This window comes from Podarcis liolepis (assembly GCF_965112155.1).
Source record: "Podarcis liolepis genome assembly, chromosome: 18".
NCBI classification, from domain to species: domain Eukaryota; kingdom Metazoa; phylum Chordata; class Lepidosauria; order Squamata; family Lacertidae; genus Podarcis; species Podarcis liolepis.
Genome location: NC_139572.1, coordinates 2469710 through 2485542, shown reverse-complemented (window position 1 = coordinate 2485542; position 15833 = coordinate 2469710). Strand labels below are relative to the sequence as shown.

The 15833-nt window shown below is 49.7% G+C and overlaps 2 protein-coding genes and 1 long non-coding RNA gene across 7 annotated transcripts in view; 1 reads left to right on the top strand and 2 right to left on the bottom strand.

The window, feature by feature from the left end:
* The first annotated feature begins 538 nt into the window (after window positions 1–538).
* Window positions 539–9569, top strand: POLR2E (RNA polymerase II, I and III subunit E). Of its 2 annotated transcripts, XM_083484164.1 has the most exons (8): window positions 539–696; window positions 2030–2204; window positions 4955–5070; window positions 5882–5962; window positions 6453–6511; window positions 7842–7920; window positions 8811–8897; window positions 8984–9569. In XM_083484164.1, the coding sequence occupies exons 1-7, from the start codon at window positions 640–642 to the stop codon at window positions 8874–8876; spliced, it is 633 nt and encodes a 210-aa protein (XP_083340290.1). In that variant the 5' UTR covers window positions 539–639; the 3' UTR covers window positions 8877–8897; window positions 8984–9569. The 2 variants fall into 2 exon arrangements, with proteins under 2 accessions (XP_083340290.1, XP_083340289.1); XM_083484163.1 differs by having other exon boundaries at window positions 8811–9569.
* LOC310697618 overlaps window positions 8239–15833 on the bottom strand; it is a 47308-nt gene continuing 39713 nt past the window's right edge. The window contains exons 2-4 of the long non-coding RNA XR_014521103.1: window positions 8784–9921; window positions 8631–8660; window positions 8239–8253 (exon numbers count right to left, since the gene is read on the bottom strand). This is a non-coding gene — a long non-coding RNA (uncharacterized lncRNA). The remainder of the gene's footprint in view (window positions 8254–8630; window positions 8661–8783; window positions 9922–15833) is intronic.
* ARHGAP45 (Rho GTPase activating protein 45) overlaps window positions 10157–15833 on the bottom strand; it is a 40435-nt gene continuing 34758 nt past the window's right edge. For all 4 annotated transcript variants that reach the window (XM_083483641.1, XM_083483643.1, XM_083483640.1 and 1 more), the window contains 2 exons: window positions 15341–15434; window positions 10157–13057 (listed from right to left, as the gene is read on the bottom strand). In XM_083483641.1, the coding sequence (XP_083339767.1) occupies window positions 12678–13057; window positions 15341–15434 (474 nt within the window). In that variant the 3' untranslated portion in view covers window positions 10157–12677. The remainder of the gene's footprint in view (window positions 13058–15340; window positions 15435–15833) is intronic.

The window sequence follows — 15833 nt, the reverse complement described above, 5'->3', positions numbered from 1 at the left end:
TTATTTATTATTTATTATTATTTATTATTATTATTATTATTATTTATTATTATTTATTATTATTATTTATTATTATTAATTTTTCAAAAAATAAAATTGTTGCATTTTTTAAATGACAGGGAAGGCAGGAATTAAACATTACACCCAAATCTTCCAAAAATAAAAGAAAAAATGCAACAAAGTAAAAATATAAAATGAAAACAAAAAGAAAAAAAAGCTAATATATTGGGCTTTTTGTGCATTTAAGCCATATATAGGGTTAACTTTTCCCAAAGCTAAAGCCCAACAACTTTTGTGTCCCTAGCACTACTCTTTATTTTTCCCCCTTGCGTAGTATCTCTATGGTCGCATTGTTGCTATAGCGACAGCAGGGCAACAGGAAGCGTGGGCGCCTGCGCAGTACGGCGCCGGAGAAACCCATGATAGCTTTTTTTTTTAAATCGCGCATGCGCAGAACTGCCATTGCTGGCGCTCGTTGGGGAGACAGTGAAGTCTATGCGCATGCGTGGAGTCCTTACCGTCATAAAACGGCGCCCGGGCGACGCGCTTTGCGCAGGCGTAGTTTTGCCGGGTGCTTTGAAAACCTTATTGCGCCTGCGCAGCGCGTCCTTCGTGTTCTTCGACGCTTCGCCGGGCGCCATGGACGACGAGGAGGAGACGTACCGCTTGTGGAAGATCCGGAAAACCATCATGCAGGTCTGGGCGGGCGGGCAGGGAGAAGGGGAGAAGGGAGCGGGGGTCGGAAGAGACCGTGAACGGGGTGGGGGGAGGAGGGGGGCTCCCTTTCATCGCGCATGCGCAGTACTTCGGATTCCTACCTGGCAGGGCCGTTGTGCGAAGACAGTCCTGGAGGGGAATTAAGGGTCATGTCCATAGCTGTCGACTTTCAGATTTGAAAATAAGGGATCAGCAGCCTCACCTGTCCCAGGCTGTGTGTGTGTGTGTGTGTGTGTGTGTGTGTGTCTGTCTATCTATCTATCTATCTATAAATATATATATATATATAGAGTTGTTGTTGTTTAGTCATGTCCGCCTCTTCGTGACCCCCTGGACCAGAGCACGCCAGGCACTCCTGTCTTCCACTGCCTCCCGCAGTTGGGTCAAACTCATACTGGTAGCTTCCAGAACACTGTCCCACCATCTCGTCCTCCGTCGTCCCCTTCTCCTTGCGCCCTCCATCTTCCCCAACATCAGGGTCTTTTCCAGGGAGTCTTCTCTTCTCCTGAGGTGGCCAAAGTCTTGGAGCCTCAGCTTCAGGATCTGTCCTTCCAGTGAGCACTCAGGGCTGATTTCCTTCAGAATGGAGAGGTTGGATCTCCTTGCAGTCCATGGGACTCTCAAGAGTCTCCTCCAGCACCAGAATTCAAAAGCCTCAATTCTTCGGCAATCAGCCTTCTTGGTGGTCCAGCTCTCACTTCCATACATCACTACTGGGAAAACCAGAGCTTTAACTATACGGACCTTTGTCGGCAAGGTGATGTCTCTGCTTTTTAAGATGCTGTCTAGGTTTGTCATTGCCTTTCTCCCAAGAAGCAGGCGTCTTTTAATTTCGTGACTGCTGTCAACACCCTGCTTTCCAAACAACACAAAAGCTAAAAAAAAAACAACCCCAAACAGATTGACATTACATACCCCCTTCATGCCTGCCTGTTGTCTTTGTCCATGGAGTTTTCTTGGCAGGGATACTGGAGTGGCTTGCCGGTTCCTGCTCCAGGTGGATCATGTTTGGTCAAAGCTCTGCACTATGACCTGTCCGTCTTGGGTGGCCCTGCACGGCATAGCTCATAGCTTCTCTGAGTTATTCAAGCCCCTTCGCCATGGCAAGGCAGGGATCCATGAAGGGGTATGACAAAGCTAGACAGCATCTTTAAAAGCAGAGACAGGTTATCTTAGGATAAAGAAACTGCCGTTTAGATTTTGGGAGCTAGCGGCTCTTTGGGGTGGAAAAATGTCGCCCTTGGCTGTTGCTGTAACCTGCAATGGACCTCTCTCTCCCCTCTTGTTCTTCCTCACTTCCAAATCGCTCCAGCTGTGTCACGATCGAGGTTACCTAGTCACCCAGGACGAGTTGGACCAGACCCTGGAGGAGTTCAAAGCCCAGTTTGGCGACAAGCCCAGCGAAGGGAGACCCCGGCGGACGGACCTCACCGTGTTGGTGGCCCACAACGATGACCCCACCGATCAGATGTTTGTCTTCTTCCCAGGTGAGGCGATGGCATTCAGCAAAATGTTTGATCCCCTTTTGACTGCTGGTTTGATTGTGTCATCTTCTTCTTAGGCTTGGCTAGCTTTCTCTTTTTTTCTTTCAACAGGATCTGCTTTAGTTTTTATTTTTGGAGCTTTTTATTTTGACAAAGTAATAATCATAAGTAAGAATAAAAATGTGCACCCCACCACCGAGACCATTCCATTGTAACTGTCCAGCCTCCTAGAATTTCCGCACCTCTTGTGATGGTTTGACCCCTTTCTGTTTTAATAATAATAATAATAATTTATTAGTTATACCCTGCCCATCTGGCTGGGTTTCCCCAGCCACTCTGGGCGGCTTCCAACAAAACACTAAAATACAATAACCTATTAAACATTAAAAGCTTCCCTAAACAGGGCTACCTTCAGATGTCTTCTAAAAGTTTGGTAGTTATTTTTCTCTTTGACAACTGGTGGGAGGGCGTTCCACAGGGCGGGTGCCACTACCAAGAAGGCCCTCTGCCTGGTTCCCTGTAACCTCACTTCTCGCAATGAGGGAACCGCCAGAAGGCCCTCGGCGCTGGACCTCAGTGTCCGGGCAGAACGATGGAGGTGGAGACGCTCCTTCAGGTCTACTGGGCCGTTTAAGGCTTTCAAGGTCAGCACCAACACTTTGAATTGTGCTCAGAAATGTACTGGGAGCCAATGTAGGTCTTTTAAGACCGGGGTTATATGGTCTTGGCAGCCGATCCCAGTGGCAGCCCCACATAGAGCGCATTGCAGTAGTCCAAGCAAGAGATAACCAGAGCGTGCACCACTCTGGCGAGACAGTCCGCAGGCAGATAAGGTCTCAGCCTACGTACCAGATGGAGCTGGTAAACAGCTGCCCTGGACACAGAATTGACCTGCACTTCCATGGACAGCTGTGAGTCCAGAATGACTCCCAGGCTGCGCAACTGGTCCTTCAGGGGCACAGTTACCCCATTCAGGACCAGGGAGTCCTCCACACCAGCCCACCCTCTGTCCCCCAAAAACAGTCCTTCTTTCTGGTCAGGATTCAACCTCAATCTGTTAGACGCCATCCAGCCTCCAACCCCCATTTAACAGGGACTGATGATTTATGGACATCCCAGAACTACGAACACCCTCCATTTTTCCTCAAAATCATTTCTCCTGCATATTTTCCGTCTTACCTTAATGGCACGTTAATTTATCATTAATATAATATCTTTATACCTTTCTTCCGTTTTATATTCTGCTTGCCCCTCCTACTTCTTAGCTATAATAATTCATGCAGTTGTCAGTAAACTTATGAGCAAGTCCTTCATAGCCTGCAAACCTTCCGTCCCATCGTAAATTGATAATAATGCTACCTCTGGACTTTCGGTCAGCTTTAACTCAGTGATTTCTGCTCATTTGCCTTCAGAAGCAGTAAAGCTCTGCTGAATGAAATACAATTGCCTCTGGTCTATTTTTGGGGAATCCTGCAACGTGTTTAAGTTGTTACTCTGCTAACTTATACGCTGGAATCTACTCTGGATCAATATAAAGTAGAATTTACATGACATTTCTCCCCGCCCCCCGCAAGAAACGTTTTCATGCATTGTTAAGGGATGAGCTTTTGCTGGAAAGGGGACTCATTCTTCTCAGTTGTGGGGGGAGAAGGTCACCCCGAAATGAAAAGTTGGAATCATCGCATAGGTAACTCTGTGACTGCAAGAACTTGTCAGAAACCTTACCCCCCCAAAAAAACAAAATAAGTGTTGCAGGTATTGGAGAATCGCCGTTTAGGTTGTTACTTTGCTAACTCTGCATTGGAATCTACTCTGGATCAACATCGAGTAGAATTTCAATGACAACGCTGTACGTGCAACTTCACAGGTGCTGCTTCGCCGTCACACTGAGGTCTGGAAGCTTGTCTTATTTTATTAAGAAACGAAAGTCTCGCCTGTTGGCTCCAGAGAGGATGGTGGGGACAAATTATTTCCTCACGCCAACCGTGCCGTTTTCTGGTCCTGAATGTGGTCACTGTGCCCCTGAAGGACCAGATGCGCAGCCTGGGAGTCATTTTGGACTCACAGCTGTCCATGGAGGCGCAGGTCAGCTCTGTGTCCAGGGCAGCTCCATTTGGTACGCAGGATGAGACCCTATCTGCCTGTGGACTGTCTTGCCAGAGTGGTGCATGCTCTGGTTATCTCCCGCTTGGACTACTGCAATGTGCTCTACGTGGGGCTACCTTTGAAGGTGACTGGACACTACAACTTATCCTGAACACGGCAGCCAGACTGGGGACTGGGAGCGGCCGCCGAGACCATATAACACGAGTCTTGAAAGACCTACACTGGCTCCCAGGACGTTTCTGAGCACAATTCAAAGTGTTGGTGCTGACCCTGAAAGCCCTAAATGGCCCAGTATATCTGAAGGAGCCTCTCCACCCCCATCGTTCTACCCGGACACTGAGGTCCAGCTCCGAGGGCCTTCTGGCAGTTCCCTCACTGTGAGAAGCCAAGTTACAGGGAACCAGGCAGAGGGCCTTCTCGGTGGTGGCACCCTCCCTGTGCAACGCCCTCCCGTCAGATGTCAAGGAAATAAACAACTATCTGACTTTTAGAAGACATCTGAAGGCAGCCCTGTTCAGGGAAGCTTTTAATGTTGGATGTATTACAGTATTTTAATATTTTTTTGGAAGCCACCCAGAGTGGCTGGGGAAGCCCAGCCAGATGGGTGGGGTATAAATAATAAATTATTATTATTTCTTCCCTTTCAGAGGAGCCAAAGGTTGGGATTAAGACCATTAAGATGTACTGCCAGCGGATGCAGGAGGAAAACATCACCCGGGCCCTCATCGTGGTTCAGCAGGGCATGACCCCGTCAGCTAAACAGGTAGCCAAATCCGGCTGCGCGGTGTCCAGCCCAGAGGGCACAGTTGGCACTAGTTTGGGCACGAGACGTTCGGTGGGCAACGAACCTTCACAGGCGAAGAAATACCGTACTTTTCTGTGTATAAGACGAGGGGGGGGGGGTTACTCAAAAAAAGGTAAAGGGACCCCTGACCATTAGGTCCAGTCGCGGACGACTCTGGGGTTGCGGCGCTCATCTCGCTTTACTGGCCGAGGGAGCCAGCGTACAGCTTCCGGGTCATGTGGCCAGCAGGACTAAGCCGCTTCTGGCAAACCAGAGCAGCGCACGGAAATGCCGTTTACCTTCCCGCCGGAGCGGTACCTATTTATCTACTTGAACGTTGATGTGCTTTCGAACTGCTAGGTTGGCAGGAGCAGGGACTGAGCAACGGGAGCTCACCCCGTCATTGCGGGGATTTGAACCGCCGACCTTCTGATCGGCAAGTCTTAAACCTAGGACTTGCTGATCTGAAGGTCGGCGGTTCGAATCCCCACAATGACTGGGTGAGCTCCCATTGCTCGGTCCCTGCTCCTGCCAACCTAGCAGTTCGAAAGCACATCAAAGTGCAAGTAGATAAATAGGTACCACTCTGGAGGGAAGGTAAACGGTGTTTCCGTGCGCTGCTCTGGTTCATCAGAAGCGGCTTAGTGCTGCTGGCCGCATGACCCGGAAGCTGTACGCTGGCTCCCTTGGCCAGTAAAGCGAGATGAGCGCCAAGGGGGTGGGGTGGGGGAAGCTGATTCCCTGAAGCCTGACATTAGCTTATGTCGCTTCTCCTCCCGCTCTTTTTCAGTCTCTCGTAGACATGGCTCCCAAATACATCCTTGAGCAGTTCCTTCAGCAAGAGCTGCTGATCAACATCACTGAACACGAGGTGAGGCGTCTCCTCTGTTTGATTTAACACTGTGTAAAGGCTGCTTTGGCAACTGAAAGCTTCCAAGATGAGAAGGAAACTAAACGGATGCTCTGGGTGGTGGTCCTGAAAGTGGGCGTTGGAAATTGGGGGGGGGTGTTAAGCGAGGCTCCTTACGGGGTCCTTGCCGCGGAATCACATTCATCCAGCGCTTTACCAACTGCACTGGCTCCCAGTGGAGTACAGCGTCAGGTTTAAGGTGCTGGTTTTGACCTTTAAAGCCCTGTGTGGCCTAGGACCCACGTACCTACGGGACCGCCTCTCCTGGTACGCCCCACGGAGGACCTTAAGGTCCACAAATGGCAACACTTTGGAGGTCCCAAGTCACAAGGTGGTTAGATTGGTCTCAACTAAGGCCAGGGCCTTTGTTGGAAGCCGCCCAGAGTGGCTGGGTATAAATAATAAATTATTCTTAATCTTATTCTACCTTTCTTTCTTTCCGCCTCTGCAGTTGGTTCCTGAGCATGTTGTTATGACCAAAGAGGAGGTGACCGAGTTACTGGCCCGATAGTATCCTTCTTTTAGTTCTCCTGCGCTATCCTCATAGGTCTCAAAAGTCATGCTAAGTAAAGGTAAAGGGGACCCCTGACCATTAGGTCCAGTTGTGACCGACTCTGGCGTTACAGCGCTCATCTCGCTATACTGGCTGAGGGAGCCGGCGTACAGCTTCCGGGTCATGTGGCCAGCAGGACTAAGCCGCTTCTGGAGAACCAGAGCAGTGCACAAAAACGCTGTTTACCTTCCCACCGGAGTGGTACCTATTTATCTACTTGCGCTGGTGTGCTTCCGAACTACTAGGTTGGCAGGAGCAGGGACCGAGCAACGGGAGCTCACCCCGTCATTGCGGGGATTTGAGCCGCCGACCTTCTGATCGGCAAGTCCTCGGCTCTGTGGTTTAACCCACAGCGCCACCCGTGCCCCAAAGGTCATGTTACAGAAACACAAAATACATAAGGAAGATAATTAACACTGACACTAACCCTCGTACCACACAGCTTCTGTGTTGATTTCTCCATCCCCTTTTGCCCTCCGAAGGTGGCCCTCAGAAGGGAGCGTGGCCCTCGGGCCAAAAGGGGTTGTCCCCCCCCCACCGCCCTGGTCTGACGCTAGTTGCCACGAGCCAGGACCTGAATGAGTTCAGCAGCAGCTAAAAAAGCCACTGCAATTCTGGGCTGCATCAATAGGAGTATAGCATCTAGATCAAGGGAAGTAATAGTGCCACTGTATTCTGCTCTGGTCAGACCTCACCTGGAGTACTGTGTCCAGTTCTGGGCACCACAGTTCAAGAAGGACACTGACAAACTGGAACGTGTCCAGAGGAGGGCAACCAAAATGGTCAAAGGCCTGGAAACGATGCCTTATGAGGAACGGCTAAGGGATCTGGGCATGTTTAGCCTGGAGAAGAGGAGGTTAAGGGGTGATATGATAGCCATGTTCAAATATAGAAAAGGATGTCATATAGAGGAGGGAGAAAGGTTGTTTTCTGCTGCTCCAGAGAAGCGGACACGGAGCAATGGATCCAAACTACAAGAAAGAAGATTCCACCTAAACATTAGGAAGAACTTCCTGACAGTGAGAGCTGTTTGACAGTGGAATTTGCTGCCCAGGAGTGTGGTGGAGTCTCCTACTTTGGAGGTCTTTAAGCAGAGGCTTGACAACCATATGTCAGGAGTGCTCTGATGGCGTTTCCTGCTTGGCAGGGGGTTGGACTCGATGGCCCTTGGGGTCTCTTCCAACTCTAGGATTCTCCCCAAATTGAACCTGGCTTGTTACATTTGCCTTCTTTCTTCCCGGGGAGGTGAAACAGATGGATTGCTTTCCCTTAACTGCTTTCCCCCAGTAAGCTCCGAGAGAACCAGCTCCCCAGGATACAGGCCGGGGACCCGGTGGCTCGCTACTTTGGAATCAAGCGAGGCCAGGTAAGGACTTGCGGACAGGCCACACATGAATTGAAGGGGATGGGACCAGTTCATGGTCTATAGCAACTCCCAAGAGACTGTGATCTACTCACAGAGCTAAAAACTGGGGTTCAAGTCAAAGTTGTTGACCTTTTTAAGGGAGGAGGAAAAGCCCCATTTTTACCTGTTGGACATGCTTGTTTTACAGTCATGGGAAAGAGAACATTACAGTAAAATTAAAGTGTCTGTTCGACTTAGTCTCATGTTTTTTTTTAACTACTGAAATTAGCTGCCATCACCGCTGCCAACAGATTCCAATACATTACGCGTGTATTGTGTGAAAAAGGCTACTGGCTCTCTGCTTGCCTTCTCCCAAATCAGTTCCCGATTTTGAAACCAGTACAGTGGTGCCTTGCAAGACGAAAAGAATCCGTTCTGTGATTCTCTTCGTCTAGCGGTTTTTTCGTCTTGCGAAGCAAGCCCATTGAAGGATTAGAGGATTAGCGCTATTAGCGGCTTTTAGCGGCTTATCTGCTGATCGGATCAGCTGATAAGTGGCTTAGCGGCTTAGAAAAAAGGGGGGAGGGAAAAAAACCAGCAGGAACTCGCAAGACATTGTCGTCTTGCGAAGCAAGCCCATAGGAAATTCGTTTTGCGAAGCACCTCCAAAACGGAAAACTCTTTCGTCTAGCGAGTTTTCCGTCTTGCGAGGCATTCGTCTTGTGAGGCACCACTGTACCTGCCTTCTCCCAAATCAGTACCTGATTCTGAAACCAGCACCTGTCTTCTCCCAAATCAGTACCTGATTCTGAAACCAGCACCTCCCTTCTCCCAAATCAGTACCTGATTCTGAAACCAGTACCTGTCTTCTCCCAAATCAGTACCTGATTTTGAGAACTGTCTACTTCCAGGTGGTGAAGATCATCCGTCCCAGCGAGACGGCCGGACGGTATATCACCTACCGGCTGGTGCAGTAGCCGGCAAAACTACTTTGCAAGGTACTCTTACCTCCTTACCTTAAGAGGAAATGTGGGCGGCCTCATTTCAGAGAGATCTTCTTTGCTGAGAAACTCTTCTTTGACAGATTTTGAACAGCATACCTGACAAGATACCAACACTTCTCCTGTGCCGCCTCGTGGTTCCGTCAATTTTTTCGTGCAGCGCGTAGACGGCAAACCTGCCTTCCCAGTGACCGCAAGGATTGGAATTTGGGGCGTACGTGTTTGTGTCTCTTCTGGAAATCCCAGGTGGGTGGGAATCTTCTTGGACATACGATTGCTGCTTCAGACCACCCAAGCTTCTAGATCTCAAGATCTGAAGTGGAACCAGTTGCTAACGCCACATATAAGCACCCTTCTGATAATTCCACCCCCAACTGAACTGGGCCTGGGTATATTTTCCTTACGCTGATGGGGTGGCCTGGAAGCAGCTTTGGGCTGTGTGCTTTGGAAGAAGAAGCGTGGATGGAGGACGTATGTAGAGGCCTCTCTGCCTTTAGAGTGTGCTTCCAGTAAACCGTTTGCGAGGAAAAGGGTTTTCTGGACTCCTGAGAACGTCCCTCTTCCCTTCTCTGTTTTGCTGATCACTGCTGGGGGAAATCCGCCTCTCTCAAAAGGAGCCTCGACTGTCTTAATAAGGTTATCATTTCAATAAAGCATTGGAACTAATAATGTTTATTTTTATTAGGATTATTATTGAGCACTTGGAAAGTGCCTAACGTTTTGTAGGGAAAAAAACTGAAAGGGGAAAAACCATGGATGGAAAGATGGCCCCAGTTGTGTAATAATAATTCATTATTTATACCCCGCCCATCTGGGTGGGTTTCCCCAGCCACTCTGGGCAGCTTCCAACAGGATATTAAAAACACAGAAAAAGATCAAACATTAAAAACTTCCCTAAACTGTTTATTTCCTTGACATCTGACGGGAGGGCGTTCCACGGGGCGGGTGCCACCACCGAGAAGGCCCTCTGTCTGGTTCCCTGTAACCTCGCTTCTCGCAGGGAGGGAACCGCCAGAAGGCCCTCGGAGCTGGACCTCAGTGTCCGGGCTGAATGATGGGGGTGGAGACGCTCCTTCAGGGATACTGGGCCGAGGCCGTTTAGGGCTTTCAAGATCGGACCAACACTTTGAATTTAACAACACTTTGTTATTAACCAGCGAGGTATTGCAGGTATTTTGGAGACTTCTTGCTAACGCCATTTCCAGGGTGGTTGTTAATTGTTGCAGGAGGGTGGGAAGGAAATTGACACAACGCCATTGGATGGTGTACGCTTACTTTATTTTCATACCTAACGAAAGCATCAGTCCAGGATTGCGAGTGCAGCAGTTTAAAAAGCAAACCAGCGGGCTGCCACACAGGCTAGCTTTCAAACACAGGGAGGGGTACCTTATGTACAAATAATTAAGAAGCCGAGGTTATTAAGACCAGAACCTCCACACTCTTTCCTCTCATCCACCCTTGACATATGAAACAAAACTCTCACACACGGTACCGTTCCTGCCTTCTCCGGAAGCTGAGATTTCTTTTGCCTCTGTTCCCGGTAAAGGGACCCCTAACCATTAGGGGGTGGCCGCCTTTGGGGTTGTGGCGCTCATTTTGCTTTACTGGCCGAGGGAGCCGGCGTCCAGCTTCCGGGTCATGTGGCCACAGGACTAAGCCGCTTCTGGCGAACCAGAGCAGCGCACGGAAATGCCGTTTACCTTCCCGCCGGAGCAGTACCTATTTATCTACTTGCACTGGTGTGCTTTTGAACTGCTAGGTTGGCAGGAGCAGGGACCGAGCAACGGGAGCTCACCCCGTCATTGCGGGGATTCGAACCGCCGACCTTCTGATCGGCAAGTCCTAGGCTCTGTGGTTTAACCCACAGTGCCACCCTTTGCTGGGAACCGCCATCTCATTAAAGCATGACGGAGTCTCGAAAGAGGCGCCTCGGTTCTTCGGAAGCTCTTGCCACTAGGCAGCGCTGTCGTGCTCAGCTTCTGCCAGGACACTGCGAGAATGGGGCGCTGGATTAGGTGGGTCTCTTTGGCCAGAAGCAAATCAAAGCTCTCCTTAATGATGCTGAAAGTGGTTTTTGCATAGGATTTGGCAAGTTAGTTGGCCTCACGGAAGGGAAAGCTTTCTCCCCTGTTGCTGTCTTACATTTCCCGCAGGACTGTAGGAATTACCGGGAAGCGGAGCGGGGGCCCCCCTGACACCCCCACCTTTTGCCCTGGGTCCCAGACCTGCCCCCTTTTTAAAGCAATATAATAATTATTATTTATATGCCACCAATCTGACTGGGTTGGTCCAGCCACTCTGGGCAGCTCCCGACAAAATGCTAAAAACATGTATATATATAAAACACTTCTACGGGGTGACTGGGTTTGTATAGGGCTGGGCATATATATCCATATATCGTCCAAAGCGGTTTGAAGTCTGTATCGTGGTGCCACTTTCGTAATTTTTGACCTGGCAATACATCGCGGATCGTGGTGTTTGTGTATGCAAAAAATCACAATTGGGGAAACCGTGAAGCCGGCGGACGCCTCGACATAGCTCCATCTTTATTTCAGACGTGGTAGATCAGTAGATAAACGCAGCGTTTGGCCGCTGTGTTGAAAACTAGGTTTTGCCCAGCCCTAGTGAGAGCCACAGTCACTGCCCTCTCGCGTTTTCTTCAGAGGTAAATATTCTCTTGGGTACCTAGGAGTGGAGAAATCGGAAACTGCCTAATGCCAAGAATTTGTCCTGAATCGATTTAAACTGCATTATACTGAGCCTTGACCACTGGTCCATCTGGCTCAATTCTGGCCACACCAACTAGCGACAAGACTCCAGGGTTTCGGAGAAAGGGAATGTCTCCCAGTCTAAACTGGGAGATACCGGAGATCGCAGCCACCTGAACGCCAAACATGCTCTAAAGCGCAGAGCCACAGCATTTTCCCAGCAACGCATCAATTGCAAGAGCCGCCTGAAATCTGAACTAAGTGATCAACACACCCATCTTGTGTTCACAAAAGGATACAGGTTACGCTAGCTTGAAATCATGAGCTGGGATCCGCTCGTCCAACAAACCAGTCTCTCTGGGGGAATAAGCCTCGTATAAGAAAGACTTTTGCTTATTTCTTTTTCTAGCTTAATGAGCTAGGAGTATTTTTTTGGAGGAGACTGCAGAAAGCAAACTGCGACCGTCGCCAGCAGGCTGCAATCGGCGCTTGTCTGTTCAGTAGCAAGTCCGCGACGGCGTTTGCTTCCCGGAAAGTGTGGATCACAACCTTTCGAGTACCTCGTGATCCAGCAGTCCTCCCCCACGGTCAGTTTGTACCCTGACTTTTTTAAAAACAACACAATGACATAGCTGAAGGGGCTGGCATTTAAAAACCCAACCCTAATCCGTTGCAAAGGAAACAAAAAAGAGTTCTGCTTTGCTAAAGTGAAGGACCTTGAAATCAGTACTTTTATAAAGGGGCTGCTTTTCCGGGTAGTTTCTGGGAGAGAACCGAGAACCTCTGCAAACAAGGACAGGGCAAATATAATATTGTGACGGGGTTGTATCTAGGACTGTTCTTTTTTAACACGCCGCTCGTGCAAACGTGGTTGGGAGCCTGCTAAACCACACGGAAACCTCGGCACGCTCCGGTTTCACGGCCGATCCAAAAACGGGCGAAAGGATAACCAGGTTTGCGTTGAAAAGGGGGGTTAGGGCACCAAGAACTGCAGGAATTAGATTTTCTTCGTTCGCAGCTCTTATGCATACGGACTGTTCTTTCATTCCCGTTTTCGAGGCTGGGGAAACTACTCTAACGCCTTGTAGCCGAAAGGCGGTTGCGGAAACGCCACGTTGTTCGACTGGTTGGTGTTGCAAGCCTCCGGCGGCCTTCCCGCCTGCCCTTCCGCACTCTCCCCGTCGCCCTCTCTCCTGAAAACCGCATCTTCGTCCCCATCGCAGCGGCCTTCCTCCCGGGCCGGGCAGCGCTGCAGCGGAGAGACGTCTTCGGAGTCCGACTGACCGACGCTGTAAGTGCGGCTCAGCGTCGCTTCCTCGCTGGCTTCGTCCGCAGACGGGGTTTCTTCGTCGCCGCTGGTCTCGCTGCCTCGCCGCGGGGGCCCCTCGATGACCGCCTCTGCAGAGTCTTCTGGATCAGAGTCGGAATCGATGAAACGAGTGCTGTCTTCTGTGTTGGGATAAAATGAAACTCATTACTGCCTTCCTTTCTGTACTCCCTTGTGTTTCTGCCAAGGAGATCTGTGTGGGTTCCCCATTTTATCCTCAATAATAATAATAGTAATAATAATCATGATACAGTGGTACCTCGGGTTACATACGCTTCAGTTTACATACGCTTCACGTTACAGACTCCGCTAACCCAGAAATAGTACCTCAGGTTAAGAACTTTGCTTCAGGACGAGAACAGAAATTGCACGGCGGCAGCGGGAGGCCCCATTAGCTAAAGTGGTGCTTCGGGTTAAGAACAGTTTCAGGTTAAGAACGGACCTCCGGAACGAATGAAGTACTTAACCTGAGGTACCACTGTATATTATTTATACCCTGCCGATCTGGCTGGGTTTCCCCAGCCACTCTGGGCGGCTCCCAACAGAATATTAAAAGCGCCATAAAGCATCAAACATTAAAGACTTCCCTAAACAGGGCTGCCTTCCGAGATAGTTCTTTATTTCCTTGGCATCGGACGGGAGGGTGTTCCACAGGGCGGGTGCCACCACCGAGAAGGCCCTCTGCCTGCTTCCCTGTAACCTCACTTCTCGCAGGAAGGGAACCACCAGAAGGCCCTCGGAGCTGGACCTCAGTGTCCGGGCTGAACGATGGGGGTGGAGATGCTCCTTCAGGTATATTGGGCTGTTTAGGGCTTTCAAGGTCAGCACCAACACTTTGAATTGTGCTCGGAAACGTCCTGGGAGCCTTTAGGACCAGTGTTATGTGGTCTCGGCGGCCGCTCCGAGTCCCCAGTCTGGCTGCTGCATTCTGGATTAGTTGTAGTTTCCGGGTCACCTTCAAAGGCAGCCCCACGTAGAGCGCGTTGCAGTAGTCCAAGCGGGAGATAACCAGAGCATGCACCACTCTGAACAGACAGTCTGCGGGCCGGGAGGGTCTCATCCTGCGTACCAGATGGAGCTGCCCTGGACACAGAATTGACCTGCACCTCCATGAACAGCTGCGAGTCCAAAATGACCCCCAGGCCGCGTACCTGGTCCTTCAGGGGCACAGTCACCCCATTCAGGACCAGGGAGTCCCCCACACCTGCCCGCCTCCTGTCCCCCCAAAACAGTACTTCTGTCTTGTCAGGATTCAACCTCAATCTGTTAGCCGCCATCCATCCTCCAACCACCTCCAGGCACTCACACAGGACCTTCACCGCCTTCACTGGTTCTGATTTGAAAGAGAGATAGAGCTGGGTATCATCTGCATATTGATGGACACCCAGCCCAAACCCCCTGATGATCTCTCCCAGCGGCTGCATGTAGATGTTGAAAAGCATGGGGGAGACGACAGAACCCTGAGGCACCCCACAAGTGAGAGCCCAGGGGTCTGAAAACTCACCCCCTAACTCCACTTTCTGGACATGCAACCCATTACAGTAGTACCTCGGGTTAAGTACTTAAGTACTTCCGGAGGTCCGTTCTTAACCTGAAACTGTTCTTAACCTGAAGCACCACTTTCGCTAATGGGGCCTCCTGCTGCCGCCGTGCAATTTCTGTTCTCATCCTGAAGCAAAGTTCTTAACCCGAGGTACTATTTCTGGGTTAGCGGAGTCTGTAACCTGAAGCGTATGTAACCCGAGGTACCACTGTACTGCCTTCCTTTTTTTATTCCCTTGTCCTTCTGCCAAGGAGATCTGTATTCGTGGCTCACCGTGTCCCCATTTTATCCTCAAACTAACCCTGCGAGGCCGGCCGGCTGAGAGAGAGAGACTGCGAGTGTGTGCCTGCGTTGACAATTATGGGACCGCCTCGGTTTCAAACTGCTTTCCACATTGTGTTTTAATTTCCACAACCTGCCTGCGACCTTAAGGTGAAGCTGGGAGAGTATAATAAATTGTAGAAAGAAAAATATAGTACAGTGGTGCCCCGCAAGAGGAATGCCTCGCAAGACGGAAAACTCGCTAGACGAAAGAGTTTTCCGTTTTGGAGGTGCTTCGCAAAACGAATCTCCTATGGGCTTGCTTCGCAAGACGACAATGTTTTGCGAGTTCCTGCGGGTTTTCCCCCCCTTCCCCCCCTTTTTCTAAGCTGCTAAGCCGCTTATCAGCTGATCCGATCAGCAGATAAGCCGCTAAAAGCCGCTAATAGCGCTAATCCGCTAATCCGTCAATGGGCTTGCTTCGCAAGACGAAAAAAACCGCTAGACGAAGAGAATCACAGAACGGATTCTTTTCGTCTTGCGAGGCACCACTGTATTATCACCCAGCGTCCAACCTTCGGACAGGTGTGTTCCGCCTCACCTCTGTACAGGTCCTCGTGAAAAGCAGCCTCTGCCTGTTCAGCGGAGGCCGTGAGGTACAGGTCTGTGTCGTCCGACGGCTGGCATGCGTCTTCCTGCACGTAGAATGCAAGACGTTGCTGAGGTATTTCATTTATTTTTTAAAATAATGATTTTTATTTGATTACAAAAAATAAACGTACAACAATATCCATTGCAAACCCATTATAAAGAGATTGTTCTGAATCTCAAAACTTCACCCCCCTCATCCCCTCCGTGGATCCGAATATCAACATTTACAACTGCATATCAATCCATTATCCATCTGAGCTATCCATAGTATTCATTACCAAGTTTTGTTAACTTTTATCTACATTTCCAGCAGATTTTTGTGCTTGTTATATACATTTTTGCTAACTTACCAGGAGTCAAATAGCACCTGCGTATCATTTACACATCATTTTATTTCAGCGCACAATGTGCCCTGAATTTCAAATCTGTTTCCCATAACCTCT

Excerpts from the sequence above, each read along its gene's own strand:
- POLR2E (XM_083484164.1), top strand. The coding sequence starts at position 640 with ATGGACGACGAGGAGGAGACGTACCGCTTGTGGAAGATCCGGAAAACC. Across the intron at positions 5,963-6,452 it reads TCAACATCACTGAACACGAG|TTGGTTCCTGAGCATGTTGT; the intron begins GTGAGGCGTCTC and ends CCGCCTCTGCAG. Across the intron at positions 7,921-8,810 it reads TTGGAATCAAGCGAGGCCAG|GTGGTGAAGATCATCCGTCC; the intron begins GTAAGGACTTGC and ends GTCTACTTCCAG.